At 39.9% G+C, this 17616-nt stretch overlaps 1 protein-coding gene across 2 annotated transcripts; it reads right to left on the bottom strand.

Moving 5' to 3' along the window:
- Window positions 1–461: 461 nt before the first annotated feature.
- On the bottom strand, window positions 462–12113 carry ubxn4 (UBX domain protein 4). 2 transcript variants are annotated; one of them, XM_018764947.1, is made up of 13 exons: window positions 11903–12112; window positions 10746–10848; window positions 10501–10529; window positions 10112–10230; window positions 9762–9939; window positions 8015–8147; window positions 7854–7908; window positions 6754–6918; window positions 6351–6478; window positions 5865–5967; window positions 4176–4307; window positions 2271–2470; window positions 462–1224 (listed from the first exon to the last, which is right to left on the bottom strand). In XM_018764947.1, the coding sequence occupies exons 1-13, from the start codon at window positions 11982–11984 to the stop codon at window positions 1086–1088; spliced, it is 1566 nt and encodes a 521-aa protein (XP_018620463.1). In that variant the 5' UTR covers window positions 11985–12112; the 3' UTR covers window positions 462–1085. The 2 variants fall into 2 exon arrangements, 1 of the variants encoding a protein (XP_018620463.1); XR_001966673.1 differs by having other exon boundaries at window positions 948–1224; window positions 4176–4303; window positions 11903–12113.
- Between the last annotated feature and the right edge of the window lie 5503 nt (window positions 12114–17616).

Raw genomic sequence — 17616 nt, 5'->3', positions numbered from 1 at the left:
AAAAAGATTTCAGTCTTAGAGGTCCCAGGTCACAATGTTTTCCCAATAAAGATTTGACAGAGACATGCAATAAGTGAAGATACATCTGTGAATTCTGACACATGTAAGAGGGTTGACTGAACAGTTCTGGGCCTGACTGTATTGCACACAGCAAGTACAGTAGGACCACTTTCTGTTGTCAAAAGCCCTATTTAGCAATGGTAGGTGATTTTTTTTTTTTTTTTTTTTTTTTTTTTTTAACTGTGACAAAGGCATGCATTTGAATGTTGAGTGAACTCAAAGTGGAACTTTTGAAATTTTGCACCAATCATGTGGAACAGCAAAAGAACGTTTTCATCAGGTTAAAAAAGCTACAGCCACCGCCTTGAGAACAATGTAAAAAAAATTTGCAACTGCATGTCTTTGAGAAGTTTTAGGAGAACTACAAAAAGTGTAGAGTGTGAAGGAAGGTACTTTGAGGAGAAGGTGCCCAATCCCAAGGGATCTTCAGATGCGCAATGACAGGTAGTCTCAACTTTTCAGTCCTCGGATGTTAAAGAAAGAGAGGATGTCAGCTCATAGTCACTTGTTGAAAAACATTTTATTCTTGTTATTAAATGAGTGCTGCAAAGTATTCTTATTGTCAACTAGAAGAAATACATTATGCTGCCAAGGCAGACTGTACATATCAGGGGAACAAAACCTCAATATAAAACAAACTGTGAGCCTTTCCAATCTTTTAAGTTTTCCTGTTACTTTATTAAATAAAACATTCTCAGGCTGAACTACAAACCATGTTCTTGTAACATGTTAATGGGGTCATGTGGCCAGTCGAGCACTTTGATCGGCAGTTACACCCAACACCAGTTTCCAGATACCCAGTGGTGACACTTAAGCCGGCCAGAAGGGACTCAGTCCGACAAACATCAAACGATGGAGAAATATGGATTTGCTGTTTAAGCCGGAGGGACAAAATTTGATTACGTTTACCCATGCAGGGAACGAGCAGAGGCGGGCTTGTAGTCGCCAATCAGTGGAATCCACCAATAAGATGACGAAAGAGAAAGGAGAAGAAAGGTTATTGCACAGCAGTGGAAGGCAGCAGACTACATCTGCTGAGTTGAATTTCCGTTCCAAGTGTTGTTGTCATCCTCGCTGTCTTCTTGAGTCCTTAGTCTGTAGATGTTACCATCCTTTTTGAAATCCTCTGCTCGTTTTTCCAGAACTCGTTTACGAATTGATTCTCTGAAAAGACAAGACACAAAATCAAACTGACCAGGTGTACTGAAGTAACACAGTGCACTGAACATGGAACCTCTAAATAGTGTATGAGACCGTGGTTAGTTCCACCTAACAGAAAAACTGCCTGGTTTGCTTTTCTGTAAAATGATATACAATTTAACTCGCTTAACTCATTTCTATCCTGACTGACTTACACTGCAAGATACACTACCTGGTCACTATGTTATACTCCCAACATTCATTCATTCATCTGTACGTCACAGCAAGGTTAAAGAAACAAATCCACACACATAGAGGGCAATTTAGAGTCACCAATTAATGTGAAACACATGTTGCTGAATTATGGACGGAAACCCAACATTTAAACTGGGAAACATGGGGTGGATTTATAGTTATTGTGTGTATACTCATGTTTTCTTCAGTTTCTTTTTATACAAGATTACTTATTACTTACATTGTGATTACACAATACATTTTTAGAAATAAGTGTTGAACATGTTCACACACTATGGACAATGCGGCATCACCAGTCCACGTGAAACGTGTCACTGGAAGGCTGGAAGGTGGGAGGAAACAGGAACACCAGAAGGAAACTGATGCTTTCTTAAGGATTTGGTACATAATAGGTACAAAAGAGATGAAAGAGCATAGGCAGACACTCATACAGTATCAGAGTCAATAATGAAGGTAAACTGTCTTCCATCTTAAAGGCTTAGAGTCTTCCCCTACCTTATGATGGTAATTTGTTCCTGAAAAACCCTTTGTGAGGTCAGTTGTCATAACTTGAAGATGTGATTACCATTGTTTTCAGTGGTAAATTTTTTTTTTATGCATTCTCAAGCCCCAAAATAAATAGCTACCAATTTATGCTAAAATATCATAAAATGGACAGAATTACTGCAGTAGTTAACATTAGTTACAACAACACAATGTAACTTTTATACAGGAATTTTACCACTACAAACTCATCCTGCTGTTAGAGGTGGACTTAAGAATTCATAATCATTTCTTTGTACTGGCTAATTTTCCACGACCATCTGTGATATTACCTCTTTGATTCACCAGTAGAAGCAGAGGCAGGGCGTGGGGTTGCACTCCTGGAGGCAGTGCTAGGTGGTGGTGTGGTGGAGAACAGGAAGCTGCTGATGAACCTCCACACAGCCAGGAGGGGGTAGAAGATAGTGCTCAACACTGCCCAGAATCCATCTCCCGAGGACTGTACCACTGTGTTGGTGGGCCGGCCTGTCTGCTGCAGGGGCAATGCAAATCACACACACCTCAAATGTCCATGTGTGACCATATTCAGCCTGATTAGTCACTGAACAGATGCTTTTGGAACGAGGCCAAAAACACTAAACAGTCTGGGGAGAGCAGTACATACAGATTCACCCGTTATTCGGTCTCATGATACCTGGTTTTTCACTTATCCAGCCCAAAATTATGTATTATGCACAACACTTATTCAAAATCCATCTGGATTTTTGTTTATCCAGCAGGCCACATCAGGTTCAGGCCTGCAATATTAGGTCCTGCGTGACAAACTGAGACCACACTTCCTGCAGAAAGTGGCTATGACACATGACACACACTGCATTGTAGAAACCATTGACCCATGATCTCAATAGCATTCTGCTAGTCTGCCTTGCACACTCAGGTATCTGGGTTTGCATCCTCTGTTTAATGCCATTGTACTTCAATTTTCTAATTTATTCATGTAAATGTGACTTTATAGTCATCTTTCACAAACTAGTCCACGCACGCTATCGTGTTAACGTTACATTATGTAACCGTTTAAAAAGTAACTTATTATATAGACAGTATTCCCTGGTGTCCACGCATTCATGAATTCCACCCACAGAAGGTCATGCCCTTACATGCCTACCCAGAAAACCCTGATTTAAAAAAGGAAGCTATGAAATTACAAGTCTTTCATTTCTTCATTTATTTATTTATAGAATAGTATAAAAAAGTATCCAGTTTTTCAATATTCAGTCTGTTCAGGAACAAATTAAGACCAATTAATGGGGTATAAGTACTTGCTTTGAACCCCTTTGTCTTAGCTGAAGAGATTTGATTTTCAAAGCAACATGATGTAAAGAGTTACAAAAAGGCCAAATAGTGGGTGCCTGATGCTAAATTATTGAAAATATCAAGGTAAGTCTCAAAAAAAGACAAAATATGTTAAATATGGACAAACTGCATTGGCACAGAGGGCTAGTGGTTACAAGTCAACCAGACAGACACTTCAGAGAATAGCTGTCCCAAAAGTACACTGTCAAAAATGACCACTTAAATGAAACAGCACCTCTGTGACCCTGTCTCAACAGAAACTATATGTCACGAGCTCCATAAAACTGATATTTATGTCAGGGCTCCAATTCAGAAATCTCCTCCATGCAAGGCCGAGACATGACCTAATGTAAGTAGCACAAAACTAGACCCTGAGCAACTCAGGAAAAAAAAGTCACATGGTCTGCTGAGTCATCATTCAGCCTTCCCTACATCGGAACATGTTTACATTTGGAGAACGCCAAAGGATGCCTTAACATGGTGGAGGATCCGTAATGGTATGGGCAGCCATCTTGTTGGTGCCATTAGACAAGATGACTGCTCTGAATGATGATGTAACGGTCAATAAATATAACGCTACTTTATAGGACCAGATGTACCGTATGGTACAAACACATGCTAAATAAGAATGGTGTAAGTTCCCATCACACTGTTCAGGACTTGTATGACAGCATAGCAAGAGCAACTGAGCGGTTCTGAATGTAAATGGTGGCCCTACTCTTTTTTTTTTTTTTTTTAGCTCCGTGATATTAATATATTGGCATTTTCATTATGATATGTACACCTTTAAGTTTAAAAAGGGACACTGATAATCTGTCATGCAATTACTTCATATGACATTGTAGAGGCAGGGCTTTAAATTGAACCAAGAAGAAAACACTCACAGGAAGCAGCACAATGGAAGCACTAGGAGCCAACTCAAGCTCCAGAAGGGTCTTGCCCAGGTCCTCCCCCGAGAACTCCCTCCTGGGGAACATGGTGGCCAAGGAGAAATTGCCGTACCTATTTCCAACTTCCTGGCAGAGAAACACCAGCCTTTCAATGAACAGTGATTTGGACCTCAAATGCACAGTCACTATTTTGTAGATAACAGAAACCTGCTGATCTACAGGGCTGGAAGACTTAAGCTTTTTGTGGGGGGTTGGGACAAAATTCCAACCCAGTTTCCATACTATGATTTAAAAATATACCAATAAATAACCCCAAAAAATTTTACCTGACTCTTTACTGATTTGCACTGAAATTAAATACATTGTGTACATTTCACCTTATTATATTAAACAAGACAACAAACCACCACTTTGTAATGTTACTGCAAACATTTTTAAAACAGTTAAACAGGAACAGAGAAAAAAGAATGCACATTTGACTGCTCAAACCTACAACAGTCCTGCAAGTTGGTCTAACCCTAGACTACAGTTCATGGAAGCACTTTCAGCTCCGTATCTATTTGACACTCCACACTTTCTAGAACCTGCTCTTTTTCTTTAGCAGCTCTTCGAAGTCCATTCGATTTTGAAATTAAGCTGCCTTCTCTGCACTATGATCAGCAGAGGTATAGAGAACCTGAATATCCTCAGTTATCCTCTTTTTCTTTGCTTTTAGTTCTGCTATCCTCCATCAGTCCAAAGTAATTCATTTAGGCATATGAATTAATACTTTAACATGTACATACTAATTAAACACTTTTTTCCTCATTACATGGTATGGTCCCTTTACACTGCAACTGCACTCTACTTTGCATGTCTACATCACTTAACCACCAAACGGCAGTAAAGAGAGCCATCTAGAAAAGCTCCAAGCAGTGAACCTAATTAATATTAAACGCACATCTTAGCTTTGAAAGCACTAATGCTCTGAATCTGAATGTTGTTCTCTATCACACATACTACTAGAGTGACGAAGCTACAATAGAGCTCTACAGTATAGCAAAATAACCAAAGCTAATTTACTATTCCACACATTTGAATTGTGTGACAAAATTTTCACTTAAAAGCATTCACATGATTACATATTGATTCTATATTAAAGAACTGTATCCTTTTAAATAAAATCATACAAAGTTTTAATGGAATATTTATCTCTCCGTAACCTTTGAAATGGCTGGTGAGGGCTGATTCTGCTATAGCGCACACGTCTATATCTTTCTTGCATACAGAACAGTATTCCTTTCTATCTGTTGTTCCTCGATGCAACCACAGTTTGTATTTATCATCTTCCAGCCAGTTATCGTTAAAATGACTGCAAGACAGGTTAATACAGAAGGATGCATGCCAGGCAAGTAGAGGCACCAATAAATCGAATCACACGTGACGAGCGTTTATTTTTTTTTTCTTTTTTTCCTTCAGATGCCGCAACAGAGAACGCTGTCTCCGGAAATTTAACAAAACAAAATGAAACATAAGGACTGGCTGGCAGTTTCAGTTACATTTTTAATTACATCTGACATTCTGTTTTTAAAAAAAACAAGAATTTTCAAGGGCATATTCAAAATTCAAGCATATTTCAAACTACTGTTACAAGCTAGTGAGACTGTTCTGGGGGCAGAGATTGGAGAGGAGGAGGAGACAAACCTGGGCTGCAAACTGTCTGGCCTCATACAGCTTTGTTTCAGAAGGGAACTGGTTGGTGAAGAAGGAGCCATCTGGGAGGCGGAACTGTATCCTGGCCACTGTGCTGCAAAGGCCCCATGTAGGAACAGAGGAGGAGAACTTTATTCTTGTCCTACATTTTTCTAGCATGCTGACCTTCACACTGTGTGGTTCTGAGACATCTAAACAATGTACCTTAAGCAATCATGATTTCCACTTGGCAGAACTGACAGAAACAAAACAGTCTGTATTTGAGCTTTCTTAAGCCTAAGCGTGCTGGCGCTGAGATACACAGAAGAAATCCACTTACACCCACAAGCCTGTTCAGTACCCTGGTAGTTCTGTACCATAAACACAGTGTTGACAAAATACTGCAGTACTGGATGAGGAAATCAGTCAGTTTATCAAGTTATCCTGTGCTCTTCTTCATTGGTTCAATTTTACCCACATTAACTCTTTATCACATACCTCCTGTCCCTCTGTGATGCCTCCTTTTTTGCCTCAAGCTCCATCCTCCTGGCCTGCAGCACTCCCACCTTAGCTGCCTCCACCTCCTCCATGTTTTTGGCGTAGCGAGCTGCCCGATCGGCCCGGTCCTGAAGAACAAGAGAGATCAAGACCTTAGTACATCTCTCTGCATCCGTTTCTCCCTAGAGCATGGTTACTTACACAGGTTTCACACCTTGTTTTATTCTCTAGAACAACCTGCCACTGGAGAAGAAGATTCACCTATTAAAGAACAGGTATAATTGGGACAGGTCCTTATTAGAGAGGACCATGATCACTGACAGTCCCCCTTAGTGCCATGTGTGTATACTAGAAGAGGCGGCAACACCTCGCTTTTGCCACTTCCTGGACAAGCGGACCTCACCAGAGCTATTTGTTGCTTGATGCGTTCCCTGGCTGCACGCTCCTCTGCCTTCTCTCGGTTCCTCTCTTCCAGCATGCGCTTGGTCCTTTCCCCCTCCTGCCTCCTCTTGTATTCCAGCATCTCCTTGCCCAGCTTTCTCCGCTCCACCTCCTTCTTTATCTCATTCTGGACAAAGTACACAGATACATTCGCAAATTGTGTCATCAAAACATGACACAGATACTCCAGTCTAATTACAGGCATAGAAACCAGACAAAAGAAGCATGTCACAAGTTCCTTTATCACAGCAAGGAAAAATATTACAACCAGTCTTATTACCTCTCCAGTAAAGATCAACAAACTCATTGACAAATGATACACAAGTTCAAGAATAGTAGTGAATGGCTCTTACTCTCATTCAGTCATTACGATTCATGGGATTTAAATTTCATTATCATAGCTGATAAATTATTAAACTATGGTATTCCAGCGTTCAGGTTTTCTTGCTTTCAAAGTTTGGAGCTATGTCATATTAAGACTCATTAACATGTCACTAGGGGGCAATTTCATATCATCCACAGTACAAATAAGCATCGCTTAACGATGGGGATACGTTCTGAGAAATGCATTGTTAGGCAATTTTGTTGTCGTGCAAACATCATAGTGTACTTATACTAATCTAGATGGTATAGCCACGATGCAGTCAAAAGACGTGGTAAACGTGAGATTTATAACGCTGCTGCTGGAGTAACACAGCATGCTGTTTTACTGTCAACTTTTTATAAGTAGAAAGAGTACTGTAAAATAATAAAAAGTACAGTAAATATATAAACTGATAACATAGGTGTTTATCATCATTATCAAGTATTATGTGCTGTAGATAATTGTATGTGCTATACTTATGTACGACTGGCAGTGCAGTAGGTTTGTTAACACCAGCACAACCACAAACAAGTGAGTAACATGTTGCGCTATGATGTTATGCTGGCTATGACATCACCAGCCAATAAGAATTTTTCAGCTCTATTATAATCTTATGGGACCACTGTCGTATATGCAGTCAATCATTAAATGGCGCATGACTGTACTGTCTGTATTTTCTCATGTCAAAACTGATTTACCTCCTCGTCTCCTTTTCTTCTCTGTTCCCGCCGTTCCTCCAGTTTCTTTGTTAACCTACAGCAGGTTTCAAGAAGAAGCAGAACAAACTGTTAACAAGGGCTGGCTGCCCCAATTTGACCTACACGTCCAAGCCTCGCATTTATACCACAATTCAGCTCACCTCTCCACCTTTGCATTCAGGCCCTCATCTGACTGGGAGCTCAGTGATACGTCATCTGAAGATAGGCTCTGGTCCTCGGCCGGGGTCACATAGCCAGAGGGGCTTCCATCCTCTGCTGGCCTTGACAGTGACTCTGGTACAAAAGCAGGGCCCAAGGCATTTACTGGATCCTCTTTGTTTAAAGTAGTACAAAGTGTGACAAATCTTATCGCCACACATCAGTGTGTCTGCAGGGTTTCCTTCAATCTCAACAAGAAAGGACTTGGCTAAATAGCCTAATTTACTCTCACCATTTCAGTACTCCTTGGTATTTTTGGAAAGCTAGAAAATTGGTAAATATACCACTCTGCCCAAATAAGATTTCAGAACCACCGATATTTAATATATTATGGAAATGGAGGGTAATTACATAATACAGTTTGTTGTTTGAGCAATCTCTCACATGGTAACAATGTGTTTTATCAGAGAACAAACATCCATTTCATTTACATTTAGTTATTTAGCAGATGCTTTTCTCCAGAGCGACTTCCAATAAACTCTATGTAGTGTTATCAGCCCACACACCTTATTCACCAAAGTGACTTATACTGCTAGATACACTACTTACAAAGAGTCACTCATCCATACATCAGTCGAACACACTCTCTTTAACTTCCTCACAATGACAGGAAAGTGAGTGAGACCAAGCTGAGTTCAACGGAGATAAAACAGAGAAGAACTAAAGATGATCTCTGAAAACTTTGTGTTAATAGTTTTTTCCCCCCACTTTAGGCATATTTGTTCTCCAGTTCCTCTATTAGTGAGACATAAATCTCATTCTATTTACTCCCTCAGCAATATACAACCCTACTATTTTTCCTGTAATTTGTGTCCAGTGTCTATATTCAATGCTTCATTTTTGCTGTTTTATGAATGCAGTTTTTGCTGTTTGTGTCCAGAAAATATTTTTTTAAATAATTTCTTTTTAAATTTAATTGCATTCACAAGGGTTTCCATTGTTGGTACAGTTTATAACAATGAACCACACTTGCCCTTTTGAAAATAACCCCAAAAACAACATTTGAAAAAGCCTCCATTCTAACATCTAAGACTGCTTTTTCAAGTCTACACTTTGAATGGAGGTAAGAACACTGAATTTTCCTTATACTTCAGTCTATTTTTAATTTCCTTTAAATTATAAATAAAGTTAGACATTAAGGATTTGTTACTTCACAGTAGCTTTTTTCAAGGTTTCAAGGTAATGGTGAGCTATTCAGAGACATTCATTTTTTTCCTGGGGATGAAGCATGTATGGAACCCCCACAAACATAAAGGGTCTAGTCTATTGCTTTAATAGTTAGCCCTTTATATAACAATATAACAATTTTATTTTATGAAAATACTCTAAATAAGATACATTGATTTAAAAATTCACATTTACAAATGTACAATTTTTTAATCTCTAAAAAAACTGTATATTCAAGTTCTTGCTATATGTACTGTATTATGGCACCACATTATAGTTTGTACACAGTGATCAAAAATACACACAAAGCATACAATAATAAAAACACAGACACTGCAATGTTAGACCCTCTTTCCCTCCCCAGTCTGAAAAAGCCAGGATGCACTGATACTGGATATGTCACTCTTACGTAAGCAAACACTTTGCTCTGTTGTTACTGTGAATATTGGTCAATGCAAACAACTAAAGCACAGTTCCAAAGCAATCTGGCAGCTCATAGCTAACACTTTCCATCTCACTCACCTTTTGAAACAGCTGGAGTGGCAGAGCTTTCCTCAGCTGTAGTACTGAGTGGCACGTGACTGGGTGTGACCTCCTGAGGGGGTGTGGCCTTTTGAGCAGGCTGAGGCGAGGCTATGCCTGACGCTGACCCGTTCTCGCCCCGAGCACCCTCTGGTGCACCCATCTGATGAGCATGCATCTACCCAGCACAAATTCATCAGTTACCACTATCAGTCAATAACATCAGCTATCACTAGCCACATGGCAGAACTTACAGTGCTTTCACATATCCATGCGTAACATGAAAAAGGTGCTAAATACATCAAATGATCCAGCAAATGCGACAGGAAAAGAATGGGCTCTGCAGGGACCTGTTTTACTTTGGCAATCCGCTTCACAAGCTCCTCAGCAGAGACACTGCCAGCGATCACCTCCAGTGGAATTCCATTCTCTCCAATGAAGAAACTGGATGGGATACACACGACTGGATCTTTTCGAAGACCATTAAGGGCAAAAAAGTTGATGTCAGTTTCAATAATCCTGATTAAGGAGCACTAACATTACTTTTCTGTTAATTTTAGCTTGGAAGGACAATGTATTTTTATGGAACGATTCTGAAGGTGCTTACACGGGAGGAGGTAATCAGATTCATGCTGTTCTGGCTCCTCCTCACCTGGTTTTAGTCAGGGAGGAGTCCTATAACTGCAGTGCAATTGGCTTACAGTCAACGCACAGCACAATACACCAATAAAAAGGATACATATCTGGGAAAACTGAACACAGGTTTCACTGCAAGAAAAAAAAAAGAATTATTTCAAATATACAGTAGCAAAATATAACATGTTGAATCAGCTACCCCAAAGCCTTTATTTAAAGGACAGAGAAAACGCTTGAAAACGGCATCAATCATTCTCATTCCAAGCTGCTGTCTGTGATAGTACACCTATATGCAGCCAAGAAGAAAATGCTAATTATAAGAGGAGACAATGAGCAAATTCAAGATACCTCTTGGCATCTATTTTTATAGCAACAAAGCAGTTGCTGGTAGCGTCAGACACCCTCTGGTCCTCCCAGCTGGACATCAAGTGGGACGACTGCTCATCATCTCCTGTGGGAGAAAAAGTCTTGATAAAACTTGGCTTTCATTTCCTTGTCCATATTATGACTTTAAATACAGTACTGGTATTATGTCAACAGAGGTCCAAGGTGGAGCTTGGCTGTCACTCATCATGCAATCAGTACTGTGGCACCGAAAACAGACAGGTGGAGTTTTACTGTCCTCTAAACATGACTGCTGTTACTAAACATAAAAAAGGGCAGAAGCCTGGCTGTCACTCATCAGTACTGTCCTTCAACACAAGCATAGAAAGGTGCAGCTCGAGTAGCTGTCACCCACCTACCTGTCAATAGTGATAATCAATAGAGGAAAGGACGGCAAAAAGTTTGCCTGTTACTCATGTGTAACTAAATAACCTAACTTATCTAACTGTCACTTAACATGAAAAGAGCAGAGGGATGAAGCCTGACAGTCCCTCATCTCTTCATCAGTACTGTCCCTCAACAGAAGCAAGAACAGAAAGATGGACTCCAGCTGTCATTCATCTATTTGCCAATACTGAAAAAAAGAAAAGGGAAGGAGGCGGAGCATGGCTGTCACTTATCTCCTCGTCATTTCTGACGCGACACAGAAAAGGCCAGAGGGGCAGAGCTTGGCTGACACTCGTCCCCACCAATCGGTCAGTTCGAGTACACCTCGTAATTCGTACAAGAACTTGTTCGGCCACGGTGCTCAAACCCTGAAGTTTGTCCCTAAAGAGACACTTACGAAATCCCGCGACACACTTCTGTACATGACATGATGATTCAGAAATTCAAACGGCTACTTTCGTTTCCGAGCACTAGTAGTAACGTCAGCATACACATTGATGATTGACACTCGACGTTAGAGCTGACACGGCGCTTCTTTCAAGAAAAACTCGATGTAAATACGTTCAGTTAGATATCGGCGCTCGTGTGCTTATGAAAAAGCACTGAATGTAGTGACAAACACAAGCGACAATGATGACATTGCTCCTTTTCTCACAGCTAGGCCGCCAGGCCAATCAACGACATCGCTCAGCTTCCGTCCGAAAAAGCGGCCAACCTCGGAGATCTACAGCTACCTGTTATGACGACGAGAAATATGGAGTTCTGCTGTTTGGCTGAGACGATGGCCGCAGGGATAGATCCCTCAAACCAGCGCATTTTGAAGAAATTAGACGAGTTCAAGGTTCCGCTCCGTTTTGGTCACATCAGTGTTAGCCAGCTCACTGGAACCTTCAGTCCAACCGAGCGACGTTACACTGCGACGTCTGCGTCACACGTGAAACGTATCAAACAACGCGGTGGCTTCCTGGGATTTGTAGTTCAGCGCTTCCTGTTCCGGGAACTAGGACTTACATTTTCGCAAGAATAGTACTAATTACAGTTTATCAAACGACTTAGTATGTCTTGTTTTCAATTATTCTCAAATATACCGATTGCGACATGCTATCTTATTTCAGCTGAATTTTTTTTTCACATGTGTATTAAGTATTTCACACCATGATATGTTTACGTATTATAATTCTGGCAGATTATCCAAAACAGCAATGATCTGTTAATATATTAATTTTATGTTCCTGGTATTATCTTCCAGCCACATCATCATCGATTTAAAAGCCGTTTGTTGAGTGTTTATTACTAGATTCTAAGAGTTACAATGTTTTACAATTACACTTACAGTCAGTAAATTTTTGTAAATAGTTTTACATGCACAGTTGGATATTGGTAGGTACACATAAGAATACGTTTTTATAAACTTTCATGAAGTTTTCATAAACTTTTCGTACATGTTTTTTCTTTATTTATTTTGATGAATGTACATGAGTGCTGTGTTTTACTGTGTAACTGTATATGTAAGTGTACTCCCTGGACTTAGCATCATTTGGAGTTCAGCATCTCTCGAGTTCTTGCATCTGGGTTTTATTTAGTTTAATGCCAAAAAATGTACACTGAACAGCTGTCGTGTTCTCCAGGCCAAAGAAGAAAAGGACCATCTAAGCTGTAATCATCATCGTCAGGTTCAAAAGTCAGCATCTGTTATGGTATGGGGGTGTGTCAGTGCCCATGGCATGGGTAACTTGCACTTCTGTGAGGGCACCATTAACGTAGAAAGATAAGTACAAATTTTAGAGGAACAAATGCTGCCATCCAGATGCCGTCTTTGCCAGGGACATCCCTGCATTTTCCAGCAGGATGACACCAAATCACATTCTGCCCAGAATACAAGTGCATGGCCGCGTAAGCAGAGAGTGCGGTTAGTAGATTCATCGGCTTGAAGTCCTGACCTGTCTCCGATTGAGAATGTGTGGCCCATTATAAAGCGCAAAATACCGTAACGAAGGCCCTGTACAATTGTACAGTTGAACACCTGTATAACGGATGAATGGCGGAAAATTCAATTTGCTAAATTTAACCAACCGGTGTCTTCAGGGCCCAAGCGCTTAATAAGTGTTATTAAAAGACATGGTGATGTTACACAGTGGTAAACACTCGATTGTCCCAACTTTTTCACAATATGTTGTAGACATCAATTTCAGAATAAACATATCTTACCTAATCAGCTGCATTGTTTTTTTGAAAACATGAAATACCTTGTTTTTATACTGTTCATGTTTGAATACATGTCAAAGTCAATTTTCAAATCACTCCTTTTTGTGTTTATAAGCTTTTTCCATACTGTCCCTCCTTTTTTTGGAAATGGGGTTGTACTATATACACAAAATAAAATGGCTGGGGAAGAGTCCTACATTTAAAGGCTATTGCAGAGCATTTTCTTCACTAATTTATATTCTTGAATTTCTCTTTTTTGGTACATCACAACCACAACCCATGTTTGAATGTAAAGCCATAAGGAGGAAGTATGGACTCAGACAGTATATGAGTGAGACCACAATAAGCCAACTTGCTTTCTCAGTGTTTCGGGCTCACTGCCAGTGTTCCTGAGAGTTGGTGACTCAGTGATGAATGTTGCACATGATCACTTGGTTTGTAATCAGCAATAAACAGGAGTTTGTAGTGTTGGCATTTTATTTTCATTTTGAAGTAATTCTAAATGAGTTTGAATTTTAACATAGCACAAAGTTAAATACGTTTTAATTTTTTACTACAGTTATATTGAGCTGGCTGTCTGGTGCAGCCATAACAACCTGGAGCTGAACATGCTCAAAACAGTGGAGATGATTGTGGACTTTAGGAGAAACACCTCAGCATTATCCCCACTCACCATCATGAACAGCACTGTGGCAACAGTGGAGTCATTCAGGTTCCTGGGCACCACCATCTCACAGGACCTGAAGTGGGAGCCCCACATAGACTCCATTGTGAAGAAGGCCCAGCAGAGGTTGTACTTCCTTCGCCAGCTGAGGAAGTTCAACCTGCCACAGGAGCTACTGATGCAATTCTACTCCGCAGTCATCGAGTCTGTCCTCTGCACCTCTATAACTGTCTGGTTCGGCTCAGCTACGAAATCAGACATCAGAAGATTACAGCGGATAGTTCGGACTGCTGGAAGAATCATCGGCACATCCCCCCCCAGCTCTCCAAGAACTGCACTCGTCCAGAGTCAGTAAAAGGGCTAGCAAAATCATTCTAGACCCTTCACATCCAGGCCACTTCCTCTTCGAACCTTTGCCATCTGGCTGGCGCTACAGAGCACTGAGCACCAGGACAGCCAGGCACAAGAAAAGTTTCTTTCCTCAGGCCATCTACCTCATGAACAGCTAAATCCACCCACCCCCCCCCAGAGAATAAACCAGTGCAATACATAATGCTATTTATATTTATAACTTTTTATCACATCATATCTCTTACTCACACTCCCTTGCATTTGTAACTAGTGACTATTTTTATATATAATATTGGGTACTGTATATTTTTATATATTTTTCATCCCTTATTCACATACTCTATCTTCTCATCTGTCTTGTCACTGTCATTCTGTCTGTGCTGTGGAAGTTCCTGTCACCAAGACAAATTCCTTGTATGTGCGAACATACCTGGCAATACAGCTCGTTCTGATTCTGATATTCAAGACTTTTACAGAACCTTGTTTCCAAAAAAAATCCAGGGACCATTGCATTTTAAAGCCTTTGGTGATGATGACTTAATTGTTGGCTATTAATGATGTTACTTATAGGGGTGTAATAACTCTGGAGTTACGAACAAATGAAGCACAAACAGCCACCCAGTCCCAACTGAGTTGGTCAATGTAAGAAAGTCCTAGAAACACAATGAGACCTGAAGGTGCAGGTAATTGGGCAGCAGGGGGCAGTGCTACACTCACAATCTCATTTCTACAGTCCAGGTACCACCAATATAAGAAATCACTGTTATACATAATCCTATAGTGGCAGCTACCTGCACATAATAGCAACTATTCTGCTATGGGGAAGTGCTCTGGGGAGATTTTTTCTAAAGCTGGGAAATGGTCTTAATTGTCTATGTGATAAGACAGAAATGAATATTACATACATTACAGATCTGGATGTTGTTGTGGTTGTTGCGTGTTAAATGTGTATTAACTGGCATTAGTACAATAACATTTGCTGCATAATCTTTTCTTCCCCATACTTGCCACACGTCAGCTTGTGACTAACAGTTGTCCATATTCATAGATGTAAAAATTAAGTTAATATCAATATTTGCAGTTTTCATAAGCATTCGCCAGATCAAGTCTCCTGAGAAAATTTATAGCTATGTATATAACAAATGCTTTCAAGAAAACAGCATGCATCTCTGTCCTCATATTTAGCATATGTGCTGAGTGGACATATTTGATTTAATAAGCACAAATGACACAAACCAAATAAAGTGTAACGGTCAAAAGATTAATATTGTCCTTGCAAATATATAGATGAAGTAATGGCCATAGATGCTGTTTTATTTAAATTAAGGAAGTTTGTAATTTAAAAAATATCTATGATCTAATAATTGAGAGACTTCCCCAGAAAGTCTGTATATTTCACCTTGCATTTCAGAGGAACAGCTAATGTGCCCTATTGAACAAGGTCTTTAGCTGCTGAAATGCTGCCTGTGACCGTCTCCCACCGCAACAACCTTGCTCATTAATGTTTGTTCCTGCATACAGCTTTTCTTCTTTTACTAGTGTGTGTTCTCACACAGAGCAGAAGTGATGAAGAGATTTCAGGCAGCACCACCAGTGTTCACAAGTGCCTTCCCTTATTTGCTTTAGTGATCCATAAAGCACACAAGTGTCCTAAAAATGGCTGTTGGTTCATGTGGCACACGATGGAGTTGACTGCAAGGTTCCTCAGACCTGACTGTGCGTGTACCGCTTTACCTGCTCTCCATCTTGTAAAACATGCAGAAGATGCTTAGAATGGCCAAATATGGCCATCAAGTGATGGACTCAAGCTGTTAATAGCAGTGAGGACAAGGATGTAGAGCAATACATCGGTTCAGAAAAGCCTTAGGAGAAAGGAGGACAGTTACAGGTACTGATCTCCTAATTGCATCAATGAAGTAAGGCATCAAGGGTAATGACTGAGAAATGATAGTATGCATGAACGCGTATTAATCTTTCCACTTAAGCAGTACCATAAGCGGTCTACCCAATAAGACATACATTAAGGTAATGACTATATAATTGGAACAAAGGTACCTGATGCGGTGGACACAACAGTCCAGTTGAAAATCATTCATATATAAACGTAGAATTTAAACCATTCAACAGCCAGACTGTACTGAAGCCGAACATATTCTGAACAGTACAGAGTGAAGGTAGGTAGATTTTTCATAAGGCTCTCATTTAAATGATTCAAAGGAAACATTAATGAACCCCTCCACACATCCAGAAATAAGGTTCACCGGGTTAATAGATTGAGAAGATACCTTCTTCATCACAGGCTGGAGACAAATCACATTCACCTCAAATGATAACTTTCTCCCTTAGCGTGATGTCCACCTTATTTTCCCCTCATGTTTAGAAATGCAATTTAATTCTCACTGAATAAACAAGGGTCCATAAATCAAAGCAGCTATTACTCATGGGGACCATTTTTAGAGCTGTGAACACGAGACCCCTTAGTATGTGACAAAGAGTGTCATTTGGTGTAAACATTTATTGGTTTCAAACAAATAAAAATGACTTCCACCAACAAACGTACAGTCTCAGAATCCACGCATTTGGTATCAGGTGAGCATAAAAAAAATCAGTTGTATAAATGTGCAAACAGCTCTTTCCAGTGACCCTTCAAACATGATGTAAGATAATTTAATATGATCTTCAAATAAAGAGACTGGGCTCATTTCAGAAACACTCAAACTCTGATCGACACTTTAAAGTCGACAAATGCTAAAATCTGCCAACAGAGAGACAGGTGACTTTCTTCTCAGCTTTTAAATTAAGTTAAAAACAGGAATATTAAACCAAAGACTTCCCCCCTTTTGCATGGGTCTGTTACCAGCAAAACATTCACTGTGAAGAAAACCAATTTATTTAGCAAACATATAAATAATGTACAAGAGAGGGGATTCGCATTTTACATGACACACTTTGCTGTCTACCGTTTTCCTTTTTTTGTTGCAGGATTATACAGAGTTGGGGTAGAAGGCACAAAAGGAACCTATTCTGCAGATCAAGTCCAACTCCATAATGGACCAGCCAACCTAAACAGCAGAATATGGAATTTGTTCATTTATTTCAGGAGGAATTTGGAAGAATGTTGCTGTACAACCAAGTTTTGAGTCCGACATAAGATTTCACAATTATAAAAATAAAACAAACAACATACATGCTGCCATTTGATATGTTCCAGTCATTTTAGAAAAGAAA

This window comes from Scleropages formosus, chromosome 21 (genome assembly GCF_900964775.1).
Source record: "Scleropages formosus chromosome 21, fSclFor1.1, whole genome shotgun sequence".
Lineage (NCBI taxonomy): Eukaryota > Metazoa > Chordata > Actinopteri > Osteoglossiformes > Osteoglossidae > Scleropages > Scleropages formosus.
The sequence above is the reverse complement of the archived record's forward strand: the minus strand, read 5'-3'. Positions and strand labels throughout refer to the sequence as shown.

Coding starts and splice junctions, on each gene's coding strand:
- ubxn4 (XM_018764947.1), bottom strand. CDS start 11,984: ATGCGCTGGTTTGAGGGATCTATCCCTGCGGCCATCGTCTCAGCCAAA. Junction 7,909..8,014: donor CTGAATGCAAAGGTGGAGAG/GTGAGCTGAATT, acceptor AACCTGCTGTAG/GTTAACAAAGAAACTGGAGG. Junction 6,479..6,753: donor TCAAGCAACAAATAGCTCTG/GTGAGGTCCGCT, acceptor CTTGTTCTTCAG/GACCGGGCCGATCGGGCAGC.